The sequence below is a fragment of the Mustela lutreola genome, chromosome 18 (assembly GCF_030435805.1).
Source record: "Mustela lutreola isolate mMusLut2 chromosome 18, mMusLut2.pri, whole genome shotgun sequence".
In the NCBI taxonomy this organism is placed as follows: domain Eukaryota; kingdom Metazoa; phylum Chordata; class Mammalia; order Carnivora; family Mustelidae; genus Mustela; species Mustela lutreola.
Window position 1 is genome coordinate 18,890,148 of NC_081307.1, and position 22,705 is coordinate 18,912,852.

Consider the following 22,705-nt stretch of genomic DNA (forward strand, 5'->3'; position numbering starts at 1 on the left):
ATTAAGTCTCACTTCATGCCATACCCTTGGCTAAGTCCTGAGGGACAGAATGGAATCAGGTCCTCTTCCTGTTCTCAGGAACCTGAGAGAGTAGTCCGAGAGCCCAACTGAAACAGATGCTGTTGTGAAAGAAGGTGTGGATGTGGTAAAGGGAGGCGTGGCGCACGGCACACAGGGAAGGTGCCCTGGCAGGATTGGTTTACAAAGAAGTTCTGATTCTCAACAGTGCTTCTCATGCCTGGGTGTATTCAAATCACCAGGAGATTTTGTTAAAGTGGAGGTTGTGATTCAGTAGATGTAGGGTAGGGGCTACAAATGAGTGGCAAGGATTTGAAACAACTGTCGCTTTGTATTCACCAGGCAAGATAGGGGATTAGGTGGAAAGGCTAGTTCATTCACAAAGATGAACATAAGCAGAAGAATAGAGTAAAATGGTCTGGAAAAATGAAAATAAGGTGTGTATATGTGTGTGTGAATGTATGTGTTGGGATGAGAGCATGGCAAAGCATAATGGAGAAGAGGTTGATGGGAATCAATCCTAGGACTGTCATTTCCAGCTTTAAAATTAAATATTAAAGGGATTAAAAATACGATCATCCTAGCTCGGGAATCATAAATTTTAGACTGGGTCATAACCTTTTTTTTTTTTTTTTTGTCATGTTCAGAAGATCAACGTGATGGACTTGGAAAGGGTTGGAAGGACAGTGTTTTAGGAGTCTAATATAGTTGTTGAGGCAAAAAAAAAAAGAAGGGGATGAATGAGGATTTGTAGGATTTGGATTGAGTGGAAGAAGACCTCTTTGAAAAGAAGCAATGTGCCTCATGAATTAGCATAGTACTTCTTGGTGGGAGAGAGGAAACGAGCTTGATTGGAGCCGACCACACAGCAGCGTTAAAAGAACAGCCTGTGAAATGAGCAATGGGAAACCTCACTGAAATCAAACTGGAAGGCCGGGCAGGGGGCGCCCTCCTGCCCGGACCACCGCTCTGCTGGGAGCGGAGCCATCAAAAAGACTAACTTGCGGGCAGATACTGCGCGATTAACCCCGCAGGCAGAAGGAACGCTTCTTTCTCCCCGCCCCCCACGGCAGTCCAGCCAATCAGACGCCGTCACAGCGCAGCCAATGAGAAGCCACTGTCCTTGCAGCGCCCAGTTTGCTGGGGTGGCCTTTTATTTGTATCCGCCTTCCCAGCTTCCCGCGGTCTTGGCCTCTGTGGCACGTATTTGCATATGGCTTTGCCATCGCTTGCTGTTATTCTCTCCTATTCCTAAATAAACTCCTCTTTTGGTAGTAAACATAACCAGAAGTTTGATGTTTACAGTTAACAAGTACAAAGATAAAGCTGGGGATGGGTAGAACTTTAAAGTGGATGACTTTGAGTGCCAGCTCTAAGGAGTTTAACCTCTTTTTTCTTATGAAAATTTTATGAGCAAAATCACTGAACTCCTACAAAGCCTTGAGCCTTGCTTTCCAGAAATATCACTTTACTCACTTAAGGGGCCATTAGGAATATAGGACACCATCGTTTTCCTGTAAGTTCCTTTTCAGCAATTCCTATTTTTCAGTGGTGTAATAACCTTAGCACTGAGAGTCTTCATGTTAGATTATATGGCGTATGTGGGGAAGGAAGGACAGACCATTTCAATGTTTTGAGGCTGGGAAAAAGGAAAAATGGATTTATAATTAGCATAAGGGAGGAGGGTATGGAAGTGTGGAAATTGAAACATTCAACAAAGAATTTAGAATGGGAGTGGCATTGGTATTCAGAAAAAGGATAAGGCTGCAAGTGAGAATTTGGGATTCATCCAGATGGGTAAGGGTTAGAGTAAAATAAGTGAAGATTCTGCAAGAGAGATGGGTGTGAAGAAAGTTGTAAGGATTGAATTTGGGAAATGCCCATAATCAGGTAGCAGGAATGAGCATCGGGATTGTATGATTTCAGATGTGCCAGAGAGCATGAAGCATACATATTTCATTGCTAAATGGAAACACTTATGCTGCAAGAAAGAGAAGTTTGAGTGAAGACAATTTAAGTTTGGCAAATAAGGAGCCAAGATGAAGAGATTAAAAAAAAATCCAGCGCCACCTGGTGGTAGGCGTTAGGCATTAAAAAATGAATTTAATTGAATTTTTCTTTATTTTGGTTTTTAAATTATCATCTGTTTTTTATATGGTAGACCAGTGTATGAGTGGACTAGTTTGTTTTTTAATCAACAATATAAGTGGAAGTCGGAGCTTTGATTTTAACTTTTCCAGAAACCTGTCACGTGGCTTTTTTGATCTCTTGTCACACAAGACCTGAGCTAATTACTCCAGCTTACAGGGTTACAGCCACCCTTCGCATGTCCTGATGGTCTCATCATCGCCTTTGCTCTTCTGCCTCCAAGTCATCAAAAATAAAGAAAACCCATCTATCTTAAAATTGCATGATGCTGAATATTCAGTTTGTGTTTTAACTCAGTATTTAGTGCAGGAAATGAAGTTTATAAGCTTCAACCTTTCAAAATAAAGTAGAATTTTTTTCTTTTCTTTTCTTTTCTTTAACCCCAAGGAAAACCTACATCCTTGAAAAATGCACAGCCATCTCGGGTGAATTTGCCTAGACCACTTCCTAAATCCAAAGCATCTTTGAAAAGTTCTGCACTGAGGAGAACAGGAAGCACCTCCTCTATTACCAGCACCCACAGTGATCTGAGCACTTACAGCAATAATTGTAAGTCGGTCTTCTGTCACTGGGATCGTTGCAGCCATAGTTATAAGAAAAGTACTGTGCTCAAATAATTATTAGAATTTTGATTTTGTGATTTAGGGGAAAATAGGAATGCTGCTTCTCCCATGGACTTTCTCAAAAAGTTTGGCAGGAAAAGCAAATGCTTCAAATGATGTTCTCTTTTGATGAACATGCTGTGAAATACTGAAATATTTATGTGTTGAAGGTACCCAGTATTTTGGTGCATGGAGAATTCTAAAGTGTATCATTTGAAACAATGGTGGGTTTTGGTTTATTTAAGGAAGGAAAGCAATCTGGGGGCTGTGGGAACCCAGGTGGAAATCACAATAGAACTTCCGTGTGATTTGCTTTATAAAAGACTGTATTTTTTATAATCTTGTATTTGGACGCTAGAGTCAGGGGAATTTGACTAGTATAACTTCAAGCCTAATTTTAAGTAGTTTAAACTCAATATTTCTAAAGTTTACAGTTAAGGTAAATTCCGTTTTCTGTCTATAAAATGGGTGAATTCACTGAGCTATCTTTTTCATTTGAAAGATATATTTGGTCCTAATATTTATTTGTTTATTTCTTTTCTAAATTCCCTCACACGATAAGGAACAGATTTATTAATTTGCACAGCTGTGGAGTGTCTGCTGTGTGGAGGCACCATGATAGACGCTGAGAGGAATATGGAATGTAAAAGAAATGGTCCTTATCTAAAAGGTAGTCGCAGAAGATATTTACCTGGGTAACTAGAATACCAGATAAAATAAGATTATTAAGCATGAGGTGGAGAGGAAGGCAGTTCTCTCTGCTTTCAGGAGGGATCAATCAGTTTCTTGTATGGGAACAAGGACAAAGTGGGGTCCTAGTTATTGAACCTTTTGGCATGGGGGCCTTTTCGCTCAGGAGCGCTGTTATAAGGTTGCCAGACATTCCTTCCTTCCTTCTTTCTTTTTTTTTTCTTTCTCAAGTCACTTCTGCCACTGCCTTGATTGTATATATGAGGTGCAGGAGTGAGGCTCAGAGAGGTTGTTGCTGGCCCAAGGGCACTCAGCAGCATGGGACAGAATTGAGAATGTGCATGTGTGGAGGAGAAGGCATCGAACTAGTGGCTGAATTAATGAGCCCATTTCCGCGAGGTCCCTTAGCAGCGGTAGCTTGTCTCCTGTGATAGTGAGTAGCTGTGTCCTGGAACTCCGGGACTATTAAAATGTGCTCCTTAAAACTAAAAAGTCTTATTATCCATGCATTGTTTCACTTTTGGAGTTGTGGCTAAATAGGAAAGGTTTGCATGGAGCCAGGAATGCTCTCTGAGTTGGAAAGGGGAATTCACCCGTGTATTATTTTAAGGCTATTTCCCTTGCAGCTTTCTCTGTTGGTGTGAATTTTAAAAAACAAACCGACAAAGAATCACCAGCAGGCTCTCAGAGAGCCGGGTAGCAACGGAACGGGTGGCTCCTGGAAGCAGGCACGTTCTGGAGAGCCGCTCTCCAGCCTTTTCCATTGCCAGCCATGTTGACTTGGCCACCGTTTCAGGACTGGGTCAGACTCTCCTAAGGAGGTTGTAAAATGCTTTTGTCCGTGCCTTTTTGTCCTGGAACAAAGGAGTTTACCGTCCACCCACAGAGCCTGTCGAGCGCTGGTGTGCCCCTGTTGCAGATTAAGCATTTAAATCAATGAGTCTTTTCTTAGTTTGATTTGCTAGGGGGGTTTAATCTGTTTTGTATAGTGCCTTGGAGCTTACAGATTTCCCCCCCCTCCATTCTAATTCACTAAGAGCAAGCAGGAGGGATAGGCGAGTGAACATGGCTGCAGTTTTTCCTGCTTAAGATTGCTTGGATCTTTTTAAATGACTGTACCAGGAGGATTTCGCAGTTGTACAGAGACGGATATTTCTTCAAAAATATTTATCAATTCTACACTCACCCCACCGGCTGGTTCAGAGAAGCACTATGATGCTACCTTATTGACTCTGCTGGTCCTGGGATCCTACAGCCTTTGTATAGTTCCTTTGTTAGCCACGCTTACTGGGAAAAGAAGTAGGTCGACGATTTCGTTTGATTCTTTTCTTTGTAAGCATGCTTAAATTTTACTCAATAAATTGATTTAGTACCTCTTGATTGTTATTTTGGTAATTCGTAATTTGTTGATTGCAATATTGGCGCGTTTACGTTTAAGTTGTGAATGGTTCTGAATAGAATCAGATTTGTTCTGTGTTTTCTGTGTTTTCAGGCTTACTATAATTCAGCATTGTCGAGGTGCTGAGTACATGAAATTACCTTATTACTAAAGACTATTTGGTCTCATTTCTCCTTCAATAAGCTGTAGTTTTGTGTATGTAGCTCATACTTGTATGAGGGTAGAAAAATATTTTCCTAGAATTAAAATATCGCTTCTTTGATTATTCTGCTCATTATATTCAAATATATTAAAGATATGTAACTTTGAAAGATTACCTTAAAACATGAAAAAAACATTTTGAACTGATTTTTTTTCCTTTTTCTGATAATGACGGGTCATGTGAGAAAATAATCTTTTGATCACCGTTTTAATTCAGACTGAGTTAAGCATTTAAACCCCTCTCAAGAATGTGTTCTCGCTTTGCTGCTCATTTCTTTGTGATGTGATATTGTTAGTGGCATCATTTAAGAACTTTTGAGGTCCATAGTGCTGTTGTAAAATTAGCAGCTGGTCCTTGGTACTTTGGAATCCTATAGAAATAACGTTATCGAGTTAAAAGACCAATGACTAAATTAAGAAATATAAGACAATCCATTTTTCTTGTGTGGAGGTTTTAGCAGGTTCTTTCTGTGTATTCTTGTGTACGTAGAAAATTTAGAAGTTAAGATAGTGATTTTCTTTTGGAAATTAGCCTAAAACATTACATAGTAGCTTCTAGGTCAAGTGCACTCACGTAAAGAGTTGAAACATTCTTAAGCTTTCCCAGACTCCCCTGAAGTCCAATTTTTAAGATCATTATATAAAAGCAGGAATTGTAGGTCTTGAATAGAGTTGAAGGTTTGAGGGCCATTGTGTATGTGTGAGAAGAAAGCCTTTAGTGAGTGTATAAATATGCCCCTTTACCAAAAGTGAAATCCAAGGCTTTCTTCTTCCCAGTTAGACACACACACACAAATGCTTGTTTGTTTTTAGAGACAGGTGGTGAAAGGGGAAATGCAGGGGGTGCACACCAACTATTCGTACTCTTCTGGAATTTAGGAGAATCGGAGGGTAGCTACAGAAACGCATTATTCTTTGCCTTTGCCTTCATGGCCAGCCCTGGCTCAGCCGGTATCCTACATAGAAAAGGGCGTTCACCTAGACTCATCTCAGTGTTCCTTCCAGCTCTTGGGAAGGAGGATGATTTTCCACCCTCTCAGCCTCGGAATCCTCACCTGAAGAATGGGAGGGCAGTACTGTCACCCTAAAAATCCTTGTAGCAAAAATGTTTCTCACCCCTTCGATTTCCTTCCCTTCAATAAGATGGTGTCGAAGGGTCGGGAAGGTGGGTGTTCAGGTTGTTGAAGTGATCAGGCTAGTAGAAGGATTCCTCTTATTTACCTGCAGGCTGATGGCAAGGGAGTATTCTCTCCCCTGCCTCCACTGGTCAGTTGGTCAGAAGTACCTAGAGTGGATTGTTGAACGGTTTTCAGGCTGCTTCCAGGTTCAGAGGGAAAGGTTGTGTTTGACTAGTGATGTCTGCCCCAGGTGAGGAAGGGGACGAGAGGCAGTGGACATACTCTAGCCCTGTGTCATGTGCTTAATACTTACGCATATCCAAATAGATGACTAAATAAGAAAATACTGTTATCTAGATGGGCATTAATTTTGTTTTCATTTTTGCAATGGTTTTCTGGGATACAGAGAGACATTCTTGTTCGTACACTGTCGAGTAACTCTGCTTTTGGAATTTGGAGTGTAGACTTCAGTAGCTACTTGACTTCAAGCCAGGTGGGCACATGATCTGGCACAGTGGGTAGCGTTACACACACTGACAAAAAAAATTCCAGAAATAAGCAGAATGTTGGCTCTGTGTATGTACAGAACTCAATAAACAACAACAAAAAATAACTGTTAGTCAGATGCCAGAATGTACTATGAAATGTTAGTTTGCAAATACGTCTGAAACAATGAGAAGCCCTTCTGTAATAAGAAAATAATTTCTTCTGCCTGGGCTTCTCTGAAAATCTCTTCATATTCTCTTCAGACTCTATTATCTCTCTTACTCTTTTTCATTTGAGTCACACTTGGACCATGGGGAATAACAGATTCCAGAGAATCTGTTATTCCGACATAATCGAGGCTACTAGAACCAAGGATCACAACAGAATAGGGGAAGTTTTAAATTGTTTAAGTTTTAAATCGTTCTTACAGCTGTTGGGACCTAGGTGACCACATACTGGATATCACTTATTGACTCTTGAGACGAACTGTCGCTCAGGGATCATGGCCCTTGTAGACTGTGCTGAGGAGAATTTCGAGGATGTTGTGGCTTCAGTTCTTCAGTTCTTCCTTCAGTTCTTCCTTCCTATATCAGGAATAGCCAGTCCCTTCGTTCTGCATCTCCTTGACTTTCACACTGCTACCCCACTCGCAACACTTTGCTCTGGTCACCAGATGTATGGCAGTTTCTACCCCAGCAAGCAATTCCTTGGGACACCAGCTGGGTGGTCTTCAGTCCTGACACTGTCTACTGGGGATGGCAGCAGATCCCACAGGTTAAGGGGTCACTCCTGCAGGACTGGCCCCCACCTCCTTCAGATGCCAGTCGCAAGTCCAGGTTGTCAACTGTACTTCTCACAATGAGCCTTTGGGGCAATTCCAACAACTCCTATCTTGGGTATGATGAATTTGCTAGAGCAGCACACAAAACTGAAGTAAACATTTACTTTACTTACCAATAAATGCCCGGTTCTTATAAAAGGGTATAACCGAGGATACAGAGGACCATCTAGATGGAACTGATGCGTTGGGCAAGGTATGCAGGAGGGGTGAAGAGGGTGCATCCCCTCAGTAGGTGTGCACCAACTCAGAAGCTCTCCTGTCTCCACAGTTGGAGAATTTTATGGAAGCTTCCATAAAAAGGCATGGTAGATCCTTAAGTTAATTTTTAGCCCTTTTTCCTTCTCAAGAAAATGGAGGGTATAACTGAAAATTCCAAGATTCTAACCATGGCTTGGTCTTTCCAGTGGTCATCTCCCATCTGGGAACCTACTCAGAATCACCTTTTCAGAACAAAAGATACTCCTGTTGCCAAAGAAATTAGGATTTCAGGAGATCTGTGTTAGGAACTGGGGGCAGAGACCCAATATATATTTTCTATATCTCACCACTTTTGGTCCCTGAGTACCATATTTGTTTAGTGAGGGCCCTGTGAAAGCATATGTACCATTTCCAAACTTGATTTTCAAACCCCCTCATTATACATAGAGAGATGAAGGGGTTCATAGCGATGCAGTGGCCAAGTCAGGACCAGAACTCAGAGATCATAGTTTCGGTTCCACCACTTGAAATTATGGTAGTTATTATATTGGAACTTTGGTCACCAAAGTTTGGATGTAATCTCTCTGGATAATGGAATATCATTTGGATATAATATCTCTGGATAATGGAAAATTTAGACACCATCAAGATACCCAATCAGCTGCCGTGGTAGGGACTGAAATGAGCAAGATAAATAGTTTCAGGATACCCTGCCTTATAGAGAAGGACATCCTTCAAGTGGGGTTTACTAGAAAGCAACGCACCAACAAAGAGTATTTAGGGAACTCAAAGATGTGTAACTGTTGGTCATAAAAGTGTGTGCAGCTCAGCACAGATTGTCCCCACCATTGGTGAACAGGGAAGGAGTGGAGGTGCGAAGTGTGTCAGTCGATGATCAGAGAGAGAGAGAGTGTGTGTTTGATTGCACCTGATCAAACTCAAAACTTTATCCTTGTATATGGATTTGATCCTCCTGTGTTACGAAGTTGATGATAGATCTGGGTCCAGTGTTTACGCTGAGCCTAAAGAGTGGCGCTTTGTTTCCAGGACAACACCTCCGGTCTGGTGTGATGGACCGCGAAGGGACAGAATTGTGCCTCATGAGAGTTTTTTCTTGTGCTTTAGTGAAAAATCCCTTTAGTCTGTTCTTTGGAAACTGAAGGTCTTTGTTTTTTTTTTTTTTTTTTTTTTTTTTTAAGATTTTATTTATTTTATTTGACAGACAGAGATTACAAGTAGGCAGAGAGGCAGGCAGAGAGAGAGAGGAGGAAGCAGGCTCCCTGCTGAGCAGAGAGCCCGATGCAGGGCTTGATCCCAGGACCCTGGGATCATGACCCGAGCCGAAGGCAGAGGCTTTAACCCACTGAGCCACCCAGGTGCCCAAGGTCTTTGTTTTTAAAGCTGAGAAATGAGAAGTATAAATGAATTTATGATCATATGATTTTTTATTAGGTCTATAAATTCCACTCAGTTCAACTTCTCAGAACCTGAGTGGGTGACTTATTTGCTACTGATGAATTAAAAAAGAAAGAAAAAAGTTTCAGGAAGGCTAAAATCCCAGTTGTTAGAAGACATGGTAAAGCCTTTAATACCATCATTGACTTCCTTTTGGAATTTTAATTTAGCAAAGGTGAAAATGCTAATTGAAACCCACTTTATATGAAAACCTAAAAGATACGCTCTACGCAATTTGGCCTCTGTTAAGACCGTGAAGTCCTTTGCCACCCATCTTTAAAAAGGTTCTGTTGAATTTTCAGTACTGTCTTCAGTACTGTCATTTACCTTAGCTCCCTGTAATTTTCACCTTCAGAAAGACCACGTCTTTGGGTTCTGGAGAAAGATAATTGGAAAGAAGCATAGGAAATTGACAGAAACCTCTCAGTGGGAGGGAACACTCTGTTGTTCTGACCTCATACGGGAAGTGTTGTATGGGCACAGGAAGAATGAACAGATGGCTCATTGTAGAGTGCCTTGACATACATCAGGAGAGAATAACAGCATGTCTTTACAGGTTTAACTGTTAACATCTATAAACACTGTTCTAGGAGTTAGGATAGTATAACCGAGTGGAAAACTACTGTCTTTGAATTTGAAACATAGTTATAAATAAGATAGAATCTCACCCTCTTCTAATGGGAGGTAAAGAAAGGAATCAGCCTTGGTAATAAGGAAATTTATGATTATGCATTGAGTATTAGAATATAACTGGATGCTTAGAACTATGATTTGACCATCACTGGATTTTGTAAAAAATCCAGTCTGGGTTAGTGGCAGGGAAATTAATCTTGGGAACCAGGTAGTGAAAAGATTTCTTCTTCATAAATTTCTCCTCTGGCTCAGTTGTCTATGGGATTAAAAAAAAAAAAAATGCTAGTGGTTTATACAGTTAGCAAGAGGACATGGATAAAAAGATTAACTTTTATGGGGGAAAAAAAGGACCAGAAAACTTTCCAGGTTTTTTTTTTTTTTTAAGATTTCATTTATTTATTTGACAGAGAGAGCACAAGCAGGGGGAGCACAGAGGGAAGAGAAGAAGGCTCCCCGCTGAGCAGGGAGCCTGCCATAGGGCTCTATCCAGGGGTCCAGGGATCATGACCTGAGCTGAAGGCAGCCACTTAACCAACTGAGGCACCCAGACACTTTTTTTTCTTAGATATGGAGAGAAAAGCACTAAGTGCTGGGTTTATGCTCTTGAGTGTTGTATAACATGGTTATCTCTTAGGAAAAGTGACACAGTGATGTTAAAAATCCTTAGAAGCTAAGCTTCTGGACGGTGTATTTTTTCAAAAATGAATTATAGAGAATGGTGACTTTGGAATGGTGTTTTAAGGAAATACTGGTTTTCCTTTTTTTTTTTTTTTGTCCCCTTAGGTCATTGTTGCTGATTTTTTTTTTTTTTTTTTTAAATACCACTTAATTAGGTTTGAAACCGTTTGTCTTGATCTTTACATGCTGGTACCATTTTTCAAACCTTTACTCTGAGGTTTTTGACACTACTGAGATTTTACTTTTTTTAAATTATTTTTTAAAGATTTTATTTATTTGAGAGACAGAGATAGTGAGAGAAGGAATGAGGGGGGAGAAGGTCAGAGGAAGAAGCAGACTCCCTATGGAGCTGGGACTCCGGGATCATGACCTGAGTCGAAGGCAGTTGCTTAACCAACTGAGCCACCCAGGCAGCCCAACACGACTGAGATTTTAAAATGTAGACTCCCCCTGCCTGAAACACTGAAATAAATGATAGTAATGGTGTTACAGTCCGAAAGTAGACACAAAGCCCACTTAATTATACCATAGCAGAGGAACACTATTGCCCAGGTTTTCATCATGGATCAAAAATAGATGAAGATATAACATGAAAGTGCATCCTTACTTGGAGTTCGGAGTGCAGGAAACAAGCCCTCTTCCTCTCCTTATCCTCTGCACCAAGTACAAATACAAATCTTAACCATTCTGTAGAAGATTTGGTTTCCCTTTATAATCCATTGAGAAGCCAGCCATAAAAGCCAAGAGAAATGCACAATTTTGAAAAAACCTGTATGAATGTGGGCTACACAGTTGCCTCAAGCAACTGAAAGATACTTTGTTTTTATTTGTTTTGATACTTAGTTTTGTGATCTTGAAGGGCTTTGGTCATTACTGGGCAAAAGCAAAAATAAGAAGCAAGACATCTACTTCAGGTTTTGCTCTGATTCTCCATGGTTTCAGACTTTGGTTCTGATAGGAAATCACAACCGGTTGTAAATGATCACTATTATTTTTTAAAGCTTGTTCTTTATTCTGAAGTCTCACTGTCCATCGACGTGTTAAGTTTATCTTTGGAGTCCTAGTGAAGAACCAGAGGCAAAATCAGAGACGAGCAAAATGGCAGGGGCCCTCTCCAGGGTTCATGGGCCAATTACACCTTAAGTGTAGTATTTGTTCACTTAATTTTTCCCACTAATTTTTACCCTGACATGTGCCCTGGGAGATGGTGTAGGTCTACTTCTGTGGCAGTGCCCTTGGCCTAGTTAACTGTAATGGACTCAGAATTTTAGAGCATAGCCTAAGCAAAGTTGACGAGCACCACAGTTTCTCCAAAAGTTGTTGTCATTGTTTTACCTGGAAACCACTTGTGTTTTCTTTTCTTTCCAAGAGGATTCCCATGTGAGTAGAGAGGAAAGATTGACGTGCCATGTCAAAGGTGGTTTTCATGATTTAAGTGTTTCATGATTTAATGTTTCTGCTTTGGGACTTTGGCATCTCTGTTCCAGGGAGGATGATGGGGTTCTCCCAGCTGGAGCAGGGGAGGAGAGAACCAGATCTCAGCCTTGGAGCTACCAAGGCATTTGCACGTTCTTATTCTGACATTAGTAGCACAGCTGCCTGCCTGCGTTGATTCTTACTAGATGATTGACACAGCGTTCTTGCCCTCCTGGGGATCGAGGATCTTTGTAGCTGCACCTTGGGCAGGCTTATTACATGGTACGGATGGCTGTAAAATTTATCTTCCACCTTTTATTTGAGATGAAAGCTGAACTGGATGAAATATATCAACTTGGATTATGCCAGGATGTATGGTCATTTGTTTTTTGTGTGTGTGTTTTTGGGGTGGGGGGAGAGGGAATTTTGTTTTTTAGTGTGGTCACTTTGGATGTAGTATTTCCCTTGCGCCTCTGAGGACAGGAGCTATATAGACTATCCGTCGTCATATTTCCGAGGTGCAGGAATGGCTGGCACGTTGGAGGTGCTTAGTGAGTACTTGTTGATTCGTGAAGGAACGAATGCGTTGTGGACAACTGATGCTGTATTTCACTGTAAAATGAGACATGCTCTTTCTTATTCCAGCTGGAAATGCCGCTGTCCTCAAGTATGAGGAAAAACCTCCCAAACCAGCATTTCAGAACGGTTCCTCAGGATCCTTATATTTGAAGCCTTTGGTATCCAGAGCTCATGCACACTTACTAAAAACTCCTCCAAAAGGTATGTTCCTCATTGCAGAGAAAAGCGGAAAGACAAGACTTTTTAAGTCCTGATCTCATAGAAAGTTAGATTTTGGCAACTAGGTTCATAGCACATCAAACAGGTATTTACAAGAGTATCTCTGAAGAAAGACACATATTTCATTTTTGCAGCAAAGTAGATTTTCTTAGAGACTGTAGGTTCTGTGGTTAAAACTTGATACCTGTAAACACAGGTATAAGGTAAAAATAAGCGAAACTATCCTTAGGTAGTGAACTAAAACAATGAGATCGAAATCTATAATTTAATTCCCACTTTTGGTCCAAACTATGTACTTTTTTCTGTTCTTTTTCTTTTCCTTCTTTGTATTACTCACTTAGTAATTGCCATGGCTGTGAAGAAGAACTTCCAGTTTACAAAATACATGGTATATACTTAGTATGCAATGTTTTCATGCAGCTTTATCCCCAAATCTGAAGTGGATTTTAAGCACACTAGAAGTTGGATTCGTGCTTAGTAAATTGAAAGACTGCTTCACTGAAAGAATTATGAATGAGAAACTTGAAGTAGACTGTGTGACCCATGTGAGAGGTGGTGTTAGTTTTTTTTTAAGAGAAATATTTTATTTACACTACTAGTAGATCTCAGCTACTGTAGTACTCTGGGATATAACCATCTTATCAGATAACAGGAAAAATATCTTCCAGTATTTCAGTTGTAACCGAGTGAAATTGCTTAGTTATAGAGTAAGAAACAATTATTGATTTGGGCAGGCAGGGGGGAAATAAAAATTATGTATCTCCCTTACCCCGATATCTAGGTTAAAATATATCTAATGAATTTTCTTGATTTCTAGTAGTCCTAAAAATAAAGGAAAAATAGCTTGCAAATATATTCTTAATAGACAATTTCACTTAGAAAACAGTTTAATAAAAGCAGTGCAGTGGTTTATATGAGTGAAGTGAGGAGGAGGTAAGAAGTATTCGGAACTGGACGGATAACATGTTGTCAAATGTAAGTGAGGAATGTCTGCCTAGATGACACCATTTTCAAGCACTCGTTCAACATTCACACAACTGTTTTACCTTACGTTCAAGGGAAATACAAAGTCAGTAAGTTTCGCTCCTGAGTTGTAGTTAAGAACCCCTTTTGTTGGCCTGTAAGAATTAGCCTTTTGATTTTTTTTTTTTTTTGAAAATTTTATTTATCCATTTGTAGAGAGAATGAGAGAGCCCAGCAGGGGGAGCAGCAGGCAGAGGGAGAGGGAGAAGCAGGCTCCCCACTGAGCAGGGAGCCCGATGCAGGACTCCATCCCAGGACCCTGGCATCATGACCTGAGCCAAAGGCAGATGCCGCATTGATTGAGCCACCCAGGTGGCCCTAGCCTTTTGATTTGATAATTCCTCTACTTTTAACAGTGACAGAATGTGGCAGTAGCCACAGTGGAACACACCCTCATGCCTGCATGTCAGGGAAAGCACAGAACCAGACAGGGCCCTCCTTCGTTCCATCAGCTGCGAGCGGCTGTTGTGTTTCCTCCAGTTTTCTCAGGGCATGGGGTGTACACACTCTTGTGTTTTGCTCTTTATTGTGTGGTGATCACAAGAGTGGCTTCCTTTGCAAAGACTGTGCTATAGTCTGTCTTCCAGTTCCATAGTTCCTGGACTCTTTCCGACTTCTGCCTATGGCACATAATACCGAGGTGAGCGAACATTTTCGAGTGTGAACATTCATTGCTTTGGATCCCAATAACTTCTAATGGGGTGTCCTTGAAAGAGGAATCACCGGTTAAGCTGTATGAATCTTTCTGAAATTGTTTACATGTTACTCAGTACTTCTCCAAAAAGATGTTAGTCTCTCATGGAAGCGTGAGAGTGTCTGTTGCTGTTCCTCCTTCTCAACATTTGTGTGTATGTATGTAAAGAACCCTGTGGTACTTGAGGTTAATCACCTAGTGAATATTTATCAACCCTTTCTCTTTCTACACTACCGAAGAGAAAAAAGGCATAAATATTGGCAAAAAGATTCTTTACTATGCCAGCAGGTTCTTACCTGTCCATGGTCTTAAATAAGTTTCTAATGCAACCGATGACCCATTGCTGGAATGACATCAATATGTGAATCTGTTGGGGGGAGGTTGTTTTGTTTTGTTTTACAGATTTTATTTATTTATTTGTCAGAGAGAGAGGGAACATAAGCAGGGGGAGCAGGCGAGGGAGAAGCAGGCTTCCCTCTCAGGGAGCCTGATGTGGAGCTCGATCCCAGGACCCTGGGATCATGACCTGAGTGGAAGGCAGACGTTTAATGAATGAGCCACCCAGACTCCCTGAATCTGCGGTTTTTATTGATGATGATAAAGCCCCAGCATCTACACATCCACCAGTAGCTGAGAAGGGATGTCAAACTCTGATACTAATTAACTTGCGGAGAATTGGCACTTCATGATTCCGCTGATCACTTTATGGAATAGGGAATTCCAGTTTTCCAATACATCTTGCTGTTGAATTTGCAATCTTTTGTATCACAAAGGTTTTTTTTTTAAACTTTTTTCTTTATTTAAACTCAATTAATTGACATAGAATATATTATTAGTTTCTGAGGTAGACGTCAGCAATTCATTAGTCTTATATAATACTGTGTGCAGGGATGCCTGGGTGGCTCAGTGGGTTAAAGCCTCTGCCTTCGGCTCGGGTCATGGTCTCAGGGTCCTGGGATAGAGTCCCGCGTCGGGCTCTCTGCTCTGCGGGGAGCCTCATTCCCTCCCACCCCCGCCTGCCTCTCTGCCTACTTGTAATCTCTGTCTATCAAATAAATAAAATCTTAAAAAATACCGTGTGCACATTATATCACAGGCCCTCTTTAATGTCTATTACCCTGTTACCCCATCCCCCCAACTTGCTCCCCTCCAGCAACCCTCAGTTTCTTTCTTTTTTTTTTTTTTAAAGATTTTATTTATTTATTTGACAGAGAGAAATCACAAGTAGATGGAGAGGCAGGCAGAGAGAGAGAGAGAAGCAGGCTCCCCGCTGAGCAGAGAGCCCGATGCGGGACTCGATCCCACGACCCTGAGATCATGACCCGAGCCGAAGGCAGCGGCTTAACCCACTGAGCCACCCAGGCGCCCAGTTTCTTTCTTATGAATAAGAGTTTCTTATGGTTTGTTTCCCTCTCCGGTTTCATCTTGTTTCACATTTTTCTCTCTTCCTTTATGGTCCTCTGACTTGTTTCTTAAATTCCTGTATGACAAAAGGTTTTACTTGAGTGGGAATGAATGATTTTCATTCATAATGGCCACACATTTTTTTCCATTTTATTTTATTTCTTGGCCACACATGTTTTATTTTAATTTTTTAAAGATTTTATTTATTTATTTGACAGAGAGAGATCACAAGTAGAGAGGCAGGCAGAGAGAGGGGAAGGGAAGCAGGCTCCCTGCTGAGCAGAGAGCCCGATGCGAGACTTGATCCCAGGACCCTGAGATCATGACCTGAACAGAAGGCAGTGGCTTAACCCACTGAGCCACCTAGGCACCTGTCACACATGTTTTAAAAGGTTTTATTGATTGATTGATTTGATGGAGTGTGAGTGGGCTTCAGGAGGGTCTGTGGGAGAGACAGTCTCAAGCCGACTCATGAACTTGGAGCTACAAAAAATAGCTGACACAGGGCTGGATCTCACAACTGTGAGATCATGACCTGAGCAGAAACCAAGAATCAGGCGCTTAACCAACTGAGCCACCCAGGGGCTCCTAATGGCCATATATTTTAAGACAATGTAGTCTCTGAGATTCTATAGATAGATAGAATGTGGCAACCGTTCTAACTAGTAATTTGCAGATGATGATGCTTTAGAATGACCGTCTCTAGGCAAGTAGAAGCACTCCTAGTTTTCTTCTAGTGCCTTATCCTTGTAGCTCTGTACGTATTACAGCTACTTGTATTTCTCGTCATATTTATTAATGTATAACTGACAAAACTGTAGTATGTTTGGTGATTTGATACACACACTGTGTATCAAATGATTTGATACATACACACTGCAAAAGGAGCCCCTGGTTGTGTCATACTGGGTCAGTTTGGAGAAGAAGCTTCAGTAGTTTTTCCTTCCTAGCTGAGTAGCAAGTGAATTGGATTTAATGCCTAGCAGTTTTAGAAATGACAACTAGTGGTTGTCTTTCATAAATACCCTGCCTTTTTTGTGGCATCAGCAGTGGAATAGCATTAACTGTGTAATATGCATGTAAATTCAGTCCTGTTAACATTGCACTCCAGCTGTTCTTTACTGAAAATATACTCTCAGGGCGCCTGGGTGGCTCAGTGGGTTAAAGCCTCTGCCTTCGGTTCAGGTCATGGTCCCAGGGTCCTGGGATCGAGCCCCGCATTGGGCTCTCTGCTCGGCAGGGAGCCTGCTTCCTCCTCTCTCTGCCTGCCTCTCTGCCTGCTTGTGATTTGTCTGTCAAATAAATAAATAAAATCTTTAAATATATATATATATATACTCTCATTTTCCTGTCCTGTGTAATTTGTGACCGTGAATTCATATCACCCTTAAACTCTCATCCTAATGTTATTTGGAATATCATTTTAAACCTAGAATATACTTGTTAAAGTTGACTGTATTTCAGTGGTATTTCTTTTCTAGAACCTAAAATTTACGTATTGGATTTTTTTTTTTGGAAAATACTCTTGTTTTGGGGCACCTAGTGGCTCAGTTGGTTGGGCTTTTGCCTTCCGCTCAGGTCATGATCCCGGGGTCCTGGGATCGAGCCCTGTGTCGGGCTCCCTACTCGATGGGAGGCCTGCTTCTTCCTCTCCCACTCCCCCTGCTTCTGTTCCTTCTCTCGTTGTGTGTGTGTCTCTCTGTCAAATAAATAAATAAATAAAATCTTAAAAAGAAAGAAAGAAAATACTCTTGTTTTGAAAATATTTTTAAATGGCTATTTTTTGTGTGGTATTTTACTCAAAACGTGTTTTTTACAAATATTTCTTTTGTTTTTTAGGTCCCTCAAGAAAAAACCTATTTACCGCTTTTAATGTGGGTAAGTAACAACTTTAAATATGGAGGGGAAAAAAGAATCTTTTTATAAAGTCACGTTATCATTGCAAGTACTTGAATATATTTACAGTGTTTTTTTTTTTTTTTTTTTTTTTTTACTGTTTTGCTTAAAACAGAATTCGGTTTGTGGCATAAACTTAACTGCTTATGACTTGGACCAGCATAGGTTAAAACTTGGGTCAGCACAATTAACAAGCGATCCAACACAAAAGGATGTTTTATTAACAACAGATAATTTTAGTTTTTTAAAATGATTTTTTTTAAATGTGATCTAAAGTGGAGAATATAATTTTTTCTATGATAAATGCTCTTTTAAAATTGTATAGTTTTCCATTGCTATATCTCTCATATACCCCTTTTAACAATTCAGCTTCACATTCTTCTGTTCCTTTTTACACTTCTACTGAGCAAACTTGCATCGGTCTTTAAAAATCACTTCACACATTTGAAGTACAACTGGGAATTTAAAAGTTTTGTCTCTTGAGAAGCCATAAAGAGTCATGAATTGTATTACTACAGTTCCTATATTTGATCTATAGTTGACCAGGTCCCCATATACTACTGTTTTCTAATTTAATATTCATTTATAAGACAGTTACATGGCTTCAAAATGCATTGAAGATTAGAACAGAAATTAAAAAGGGAGAAAGGTATTAGAGCACAGTGACTATATAGTTTATTGTGCTTGTGACCATGTTCAGTGCTAAGGATACAGTAGCAAGCTAGAGATGTATAAGGGCCTTCTCTTCAGGAAGCTAGGCAGGAGGTGTAAGTTTGTGAGGCCCTGTATTTACAAAATAATTAAAATAGGGTTGATATATTAGTATAAGGAATAGCTAATACCCTTAATGTTGCCATGCTGTGTCCAGTTTCTCAGCTTAATCAAACATGTGTGAGGGAATTATATTAAAATTGTTAACCTTTTGGGAGCTCTTAAAACTAGAGAAGACTCAACCATCCAGAGTAATTTAAATTCTAAATGTCCCCAATAGCCCGAGATTGAATATATTTTTACTAAATCTTTTCTAATTTAAAAAAACATAAAAAACTATTCTAGACACATTGAGATTTTTATTTTCTTTTGTTTTAAATTCCTAGCACAACTGGGTATTTCAGGGAAAAAGAGAGCTAATATGCTGTAGAATGATTTTATGTTAGAAAATCAGGTAACATTTAATAGGAAGCTAGATGGTATAACTCTGTTTAACTGAGAAACTTCGAGAATGTTTTCCAAAGTGCACCATTTTACATTTCCACCACAGTATATGAGGGGTCTAGTTCCTTTACATCCTGGCAACACTTGCTTTTATCTTTCTTTATTATAGCCATTTTAGTGGGAATGAGATGGTATCTCACTGTGGTTTTGATTTGCATTTCCCTGAAGGCTAATGATGTTGAGAATCTTTTCATGTGTTTATTGGCCATTTGTAAGTCTCCTTTGGGGAAACATTTATTCAAATCCTTTGCCCATTTAAAAATTACTTGTATTGTTGAATGGTAGGAGTTCTTCATATACAACCTTAATAACCAGATCCTTATGAGATCCTGATTGTGAATATTTTCTCCCACTCTTTTCACTTTTTAATAGTGCCATTTGAAGCACTAATATTTCCAGTTTTGATGCAGTCCAGTTAATTAGTTTTTTCTTTTGTCGCTTAAGCTTTTTGTTTTTTTAAATTGAAGTATAGTTGACATACAACATTTAAGGTGTAGGATACAGTGAACATTTATATATACCAAAATGATCACAATAAGTCTAGTTAGTATCTGTCACCACAGAAAACTATTAAGATATTATTGACTGTATTCCCAATGCTGTACTTAACATGCCTGTGACTTATTTATTTTGTAAGTGGAAGTTTGCACCTTTTAATCTCCTTCACCCATTTTCCCATCCCCCAACACCTTTTCCTCTGGCAGCCACTTGTACAGTTGACCCCAGAACAACATGGGTCTGAACTGAATGGGTTCACTTATACATGCCCTTTTTTCAATAAATACAGTATAGTACTATAAATGTGTTTTCTTTCCTTTTAATTATCTTATTAACATTTTTTTCTAGCTTACTCCATTGTAAGAATATAGTATATAATACATATAGGCCACAAAACATGTGTTACTGTACTCTTTATGCTATCAGTAAGGCTTCTAGTCAACAGTAGCCTAATAGTTAAGTTTTAGGAGAGTCAGAAGTTGTGTACAGATTTTCAGCTGAGGGAGAATGTCAGCACCCCTAATGCCTGGATTTCTCAAAGGTCAACTGAATTTATGAGTCTATTTCTGTTTGTTCATTTCTTTTGTTTTTTAGATTCCACATATAAATGAAATCATATAGTATTTGTCTTTACCTGTCCAACTTGTGTCTCTTAGCATAATACTTTCTAGACGCATCTACATTGCTGCAAATGGCAAAATCTTACTCTTTTTTATGGCTAAGTAATATTTCATCGTGTATCTATACCACATACTCTATCCCTTCGTTTATCAATGGACATTTAGTTTACTTCCAATTGGTTATTACAGACAATGCTACATGGAGTATAGGGGTACATATATCTATTCAAGTTAGTGTTTTCATGTTCTTCAGATAAATATCCAAAAGTGGAATTGCTAGATTGTATGGTATTTCTATTTTTTAGTTGTTGATGAACTACCATATTGCTTTCCATAGTGGCTGCACCAGTGAATGTTCCCACCAATGGTGCATGAAGGTTTTCTTTTCCTCACATCCTCACCCACATTTGGTATTTCTTGTCTTTTCAATAGTAGCCATTCTGATGGGTGTAGGATAATATCTTACAGACGTTATGACTTGCATTTCCCTGATGATTAGTAATGTTAAACATCTTTCCATGTATCTGTTGTCCATCTATTATATGTCTTTGGAAAAATGTCTATTCAGTTCCTCTGCCCAGTTTTAATTGGACTCTTGGTTTGTTTTTGTTTCATTTTTGGTGTTGAGTTGTGTAAGTTCTTCATATATTTTGGATATTAACTCCTTATTGGACATATCATTTGCAAATATCTTCTCCCATTCAGTGGGTTGCCTTTTTATTTTTTAAAGGTTTCCCTTGTGCAAAAGCTTTTTAGTTTGTTACAGTTCTAATTGTTTATTTTTTTTATTGCTCTTTTCTGAGGAGACAGATGCCAAAAAAAATATTGATAAGACTGTGTTTTTTAGTTTTATTTTTTCAGGTCTTACATTTAGGTCTTCAAACCATTTTGAGTTGACTCCTGGTAATGTTTTGAATAAAGGTGATGATCATGTGCATCCTTGTCTTAGTCCTGCTCTTAGAGGAAAAGCTTTTTCCTGTTGAGTATGATGTAAGCAGTAGGTTTGTTATATATGGCCTATATTATGCTGAGGTATATTCCCTGTATACCCATTTTCTTGAGAGTTTTCATCATAAATGGATGTTAAATTTTGTCAGATGCTTTTTCTACATCTATTTACCATTCATTTTGTTAAGGTGGTTTATCATGTTGATTGATTTATGGATGTTGAACCACCATTGCATATCTGGAATAAATCTTACTTGATCATGGTGTATGATCCTTTTAATGTAGCATTGAATTTGGTTTTCTAACGTACTGTTGAGGATTTTTGCATCAATGTTCACCAGGAATGTTGGCCTGTAATTTTAAAAAAAAATATATTTTTTTTATAAAGAAATAATGTATTTTTAGCCCCAGGGGTACAGGTCTGTGAATCGCCAGGTTTACACATTCCACAGCACTCACCATAGCACATACCCTCCCCAATGTCCATAACCCCACCCCCCTTCTCCAGACCCCCTCCCCCCAGCAACCCTCAGTTTGTTTTGTGAGATTAAGAGTCACTTATGGTTTGTCTCCCTCCCAATCCCATCTTGTTTCATTTATCCTTTTCCTACCCCCTTAACCCCCCATGTTGCATCACCACTTCCTCATATCAGGGAGATCATATGATAGTTGTCTTTCTCCGATTGACTTATTTCGCTGAGCATAATACCCTCTAGTTCCATCCACGTCGTCACAAATGGCAAGGTTTCATTTCTTTGGATGGCTGCATAGTATTCCATTGTATATGTATACCACATCTTCTTTATCCATTCATCTGTTAATGGACATCTAGGTTCTTTCCATAGTTTGGCTATTGTGGACATTGCTGCTATAAACATTCGGGTGCACGTGTCCCCTTCCTGCCCTTCTTGATGTTACTTTTCCTTTGTGTCTTTGTGGAAGAGCTGTTCTGCTAGTCTTGAGGGCATTCTCAGAGCATTGTCTATTTGTAATTGAAACCTTGGTGTGTCTGGGGGAGGAGGTAAGCTCAGGATTCTCCCACTCCGCCACTTTGATCTTCTCTCTGGTTCTAATGCTCTGTAGAAGCCGTTGATTGATGCAAGGTCATGAAGCTTTATGCTCTATTATCTTATAAGATTTTTAGACTTTAAGCTCTTAGGCTTAGACCTGTGATCCATTTTAAGTTAATTTTTGTAATTGAAATAGAGGGTCCAGCTTCATTGTTTTACATGTAGATATTCAGTTGTCCCAAAACCGTTTGTTGAAAACGCTAATCTTTCCATATTGAAATTGTCTTGGCACCTTTGTTATAAATAGTTGCCTATAAATGTGAGAATTTATTTATGGACTCTCAAATCTATTCCATGGATCTATGTGTCTCTCTTTGCTAATACCACACTGTTGCTTACTGCGGTATATAATAAGCTTTGACATCAGGTAGTGTGAATTATTCTAACTTGTTATTTTTCAAGATTCTTATGGCTATTCTGGGTTCCTGGAATTTCTGCATGAGCTTTTGGGTCAGTGTCTATTTCTACAAAAAAACAGCTATGATTTTTATAGAGATTGCATTGAATATATAGATGAATTTGTAGAGTATTGCTATTTTTACAATATCAGGTATTTTGATCTATGATTATGGGAGATCTTCCCTTTTAGTTAGATTTTTTTTTCATCAATAATTTTGTCGTTTTCAAGATACAAGTTTTGCAGTTCTTCTGGTGAG

At 39.5% G+C, this 22,705-nt stretch overlaps 1 protein-coding gene across 6 annotated transcripts in view; it reads left to right on the forward strand.

The window, feature by feature from the left end:
* MTUS1 (microtubule associated scaffold protein 1) overlaps nucleotides 1–22,705 on the forward strand; it is a 164,826-nt gene that overhangs the window by 82,765 nt on the left and 59,356 nt on the right. For 4 of the 6 annotated variants that reach the window (XM_059156259.1, XM_059156262.1, XM_059156261.1 and 1 more), the window contains exons 4-6: nucleotides 2,554–2,715; nucleotides 12,529–12,663; nucleotides 17,642–17,680. In XM_059156259.1, coding sequence (XP_059012242.1) covers nucleotides 2,554–2,715; nucleotides 12,529–12,663; nucleotides 17,642–17,680 — 336 coding nt within the window. Of the gene's footprint in view, nucleotides 1–2,553; nucleotides 2,716–4,417; nucleotides 4,758–12,528; nucleotides 12,664–17,641; nucleotides 17,681–22,705 lie in introns of those variants that run through there. The other 2 variants (XM_059156264.1, XM_059156263.1) reach the window with 2 other exon arrangements.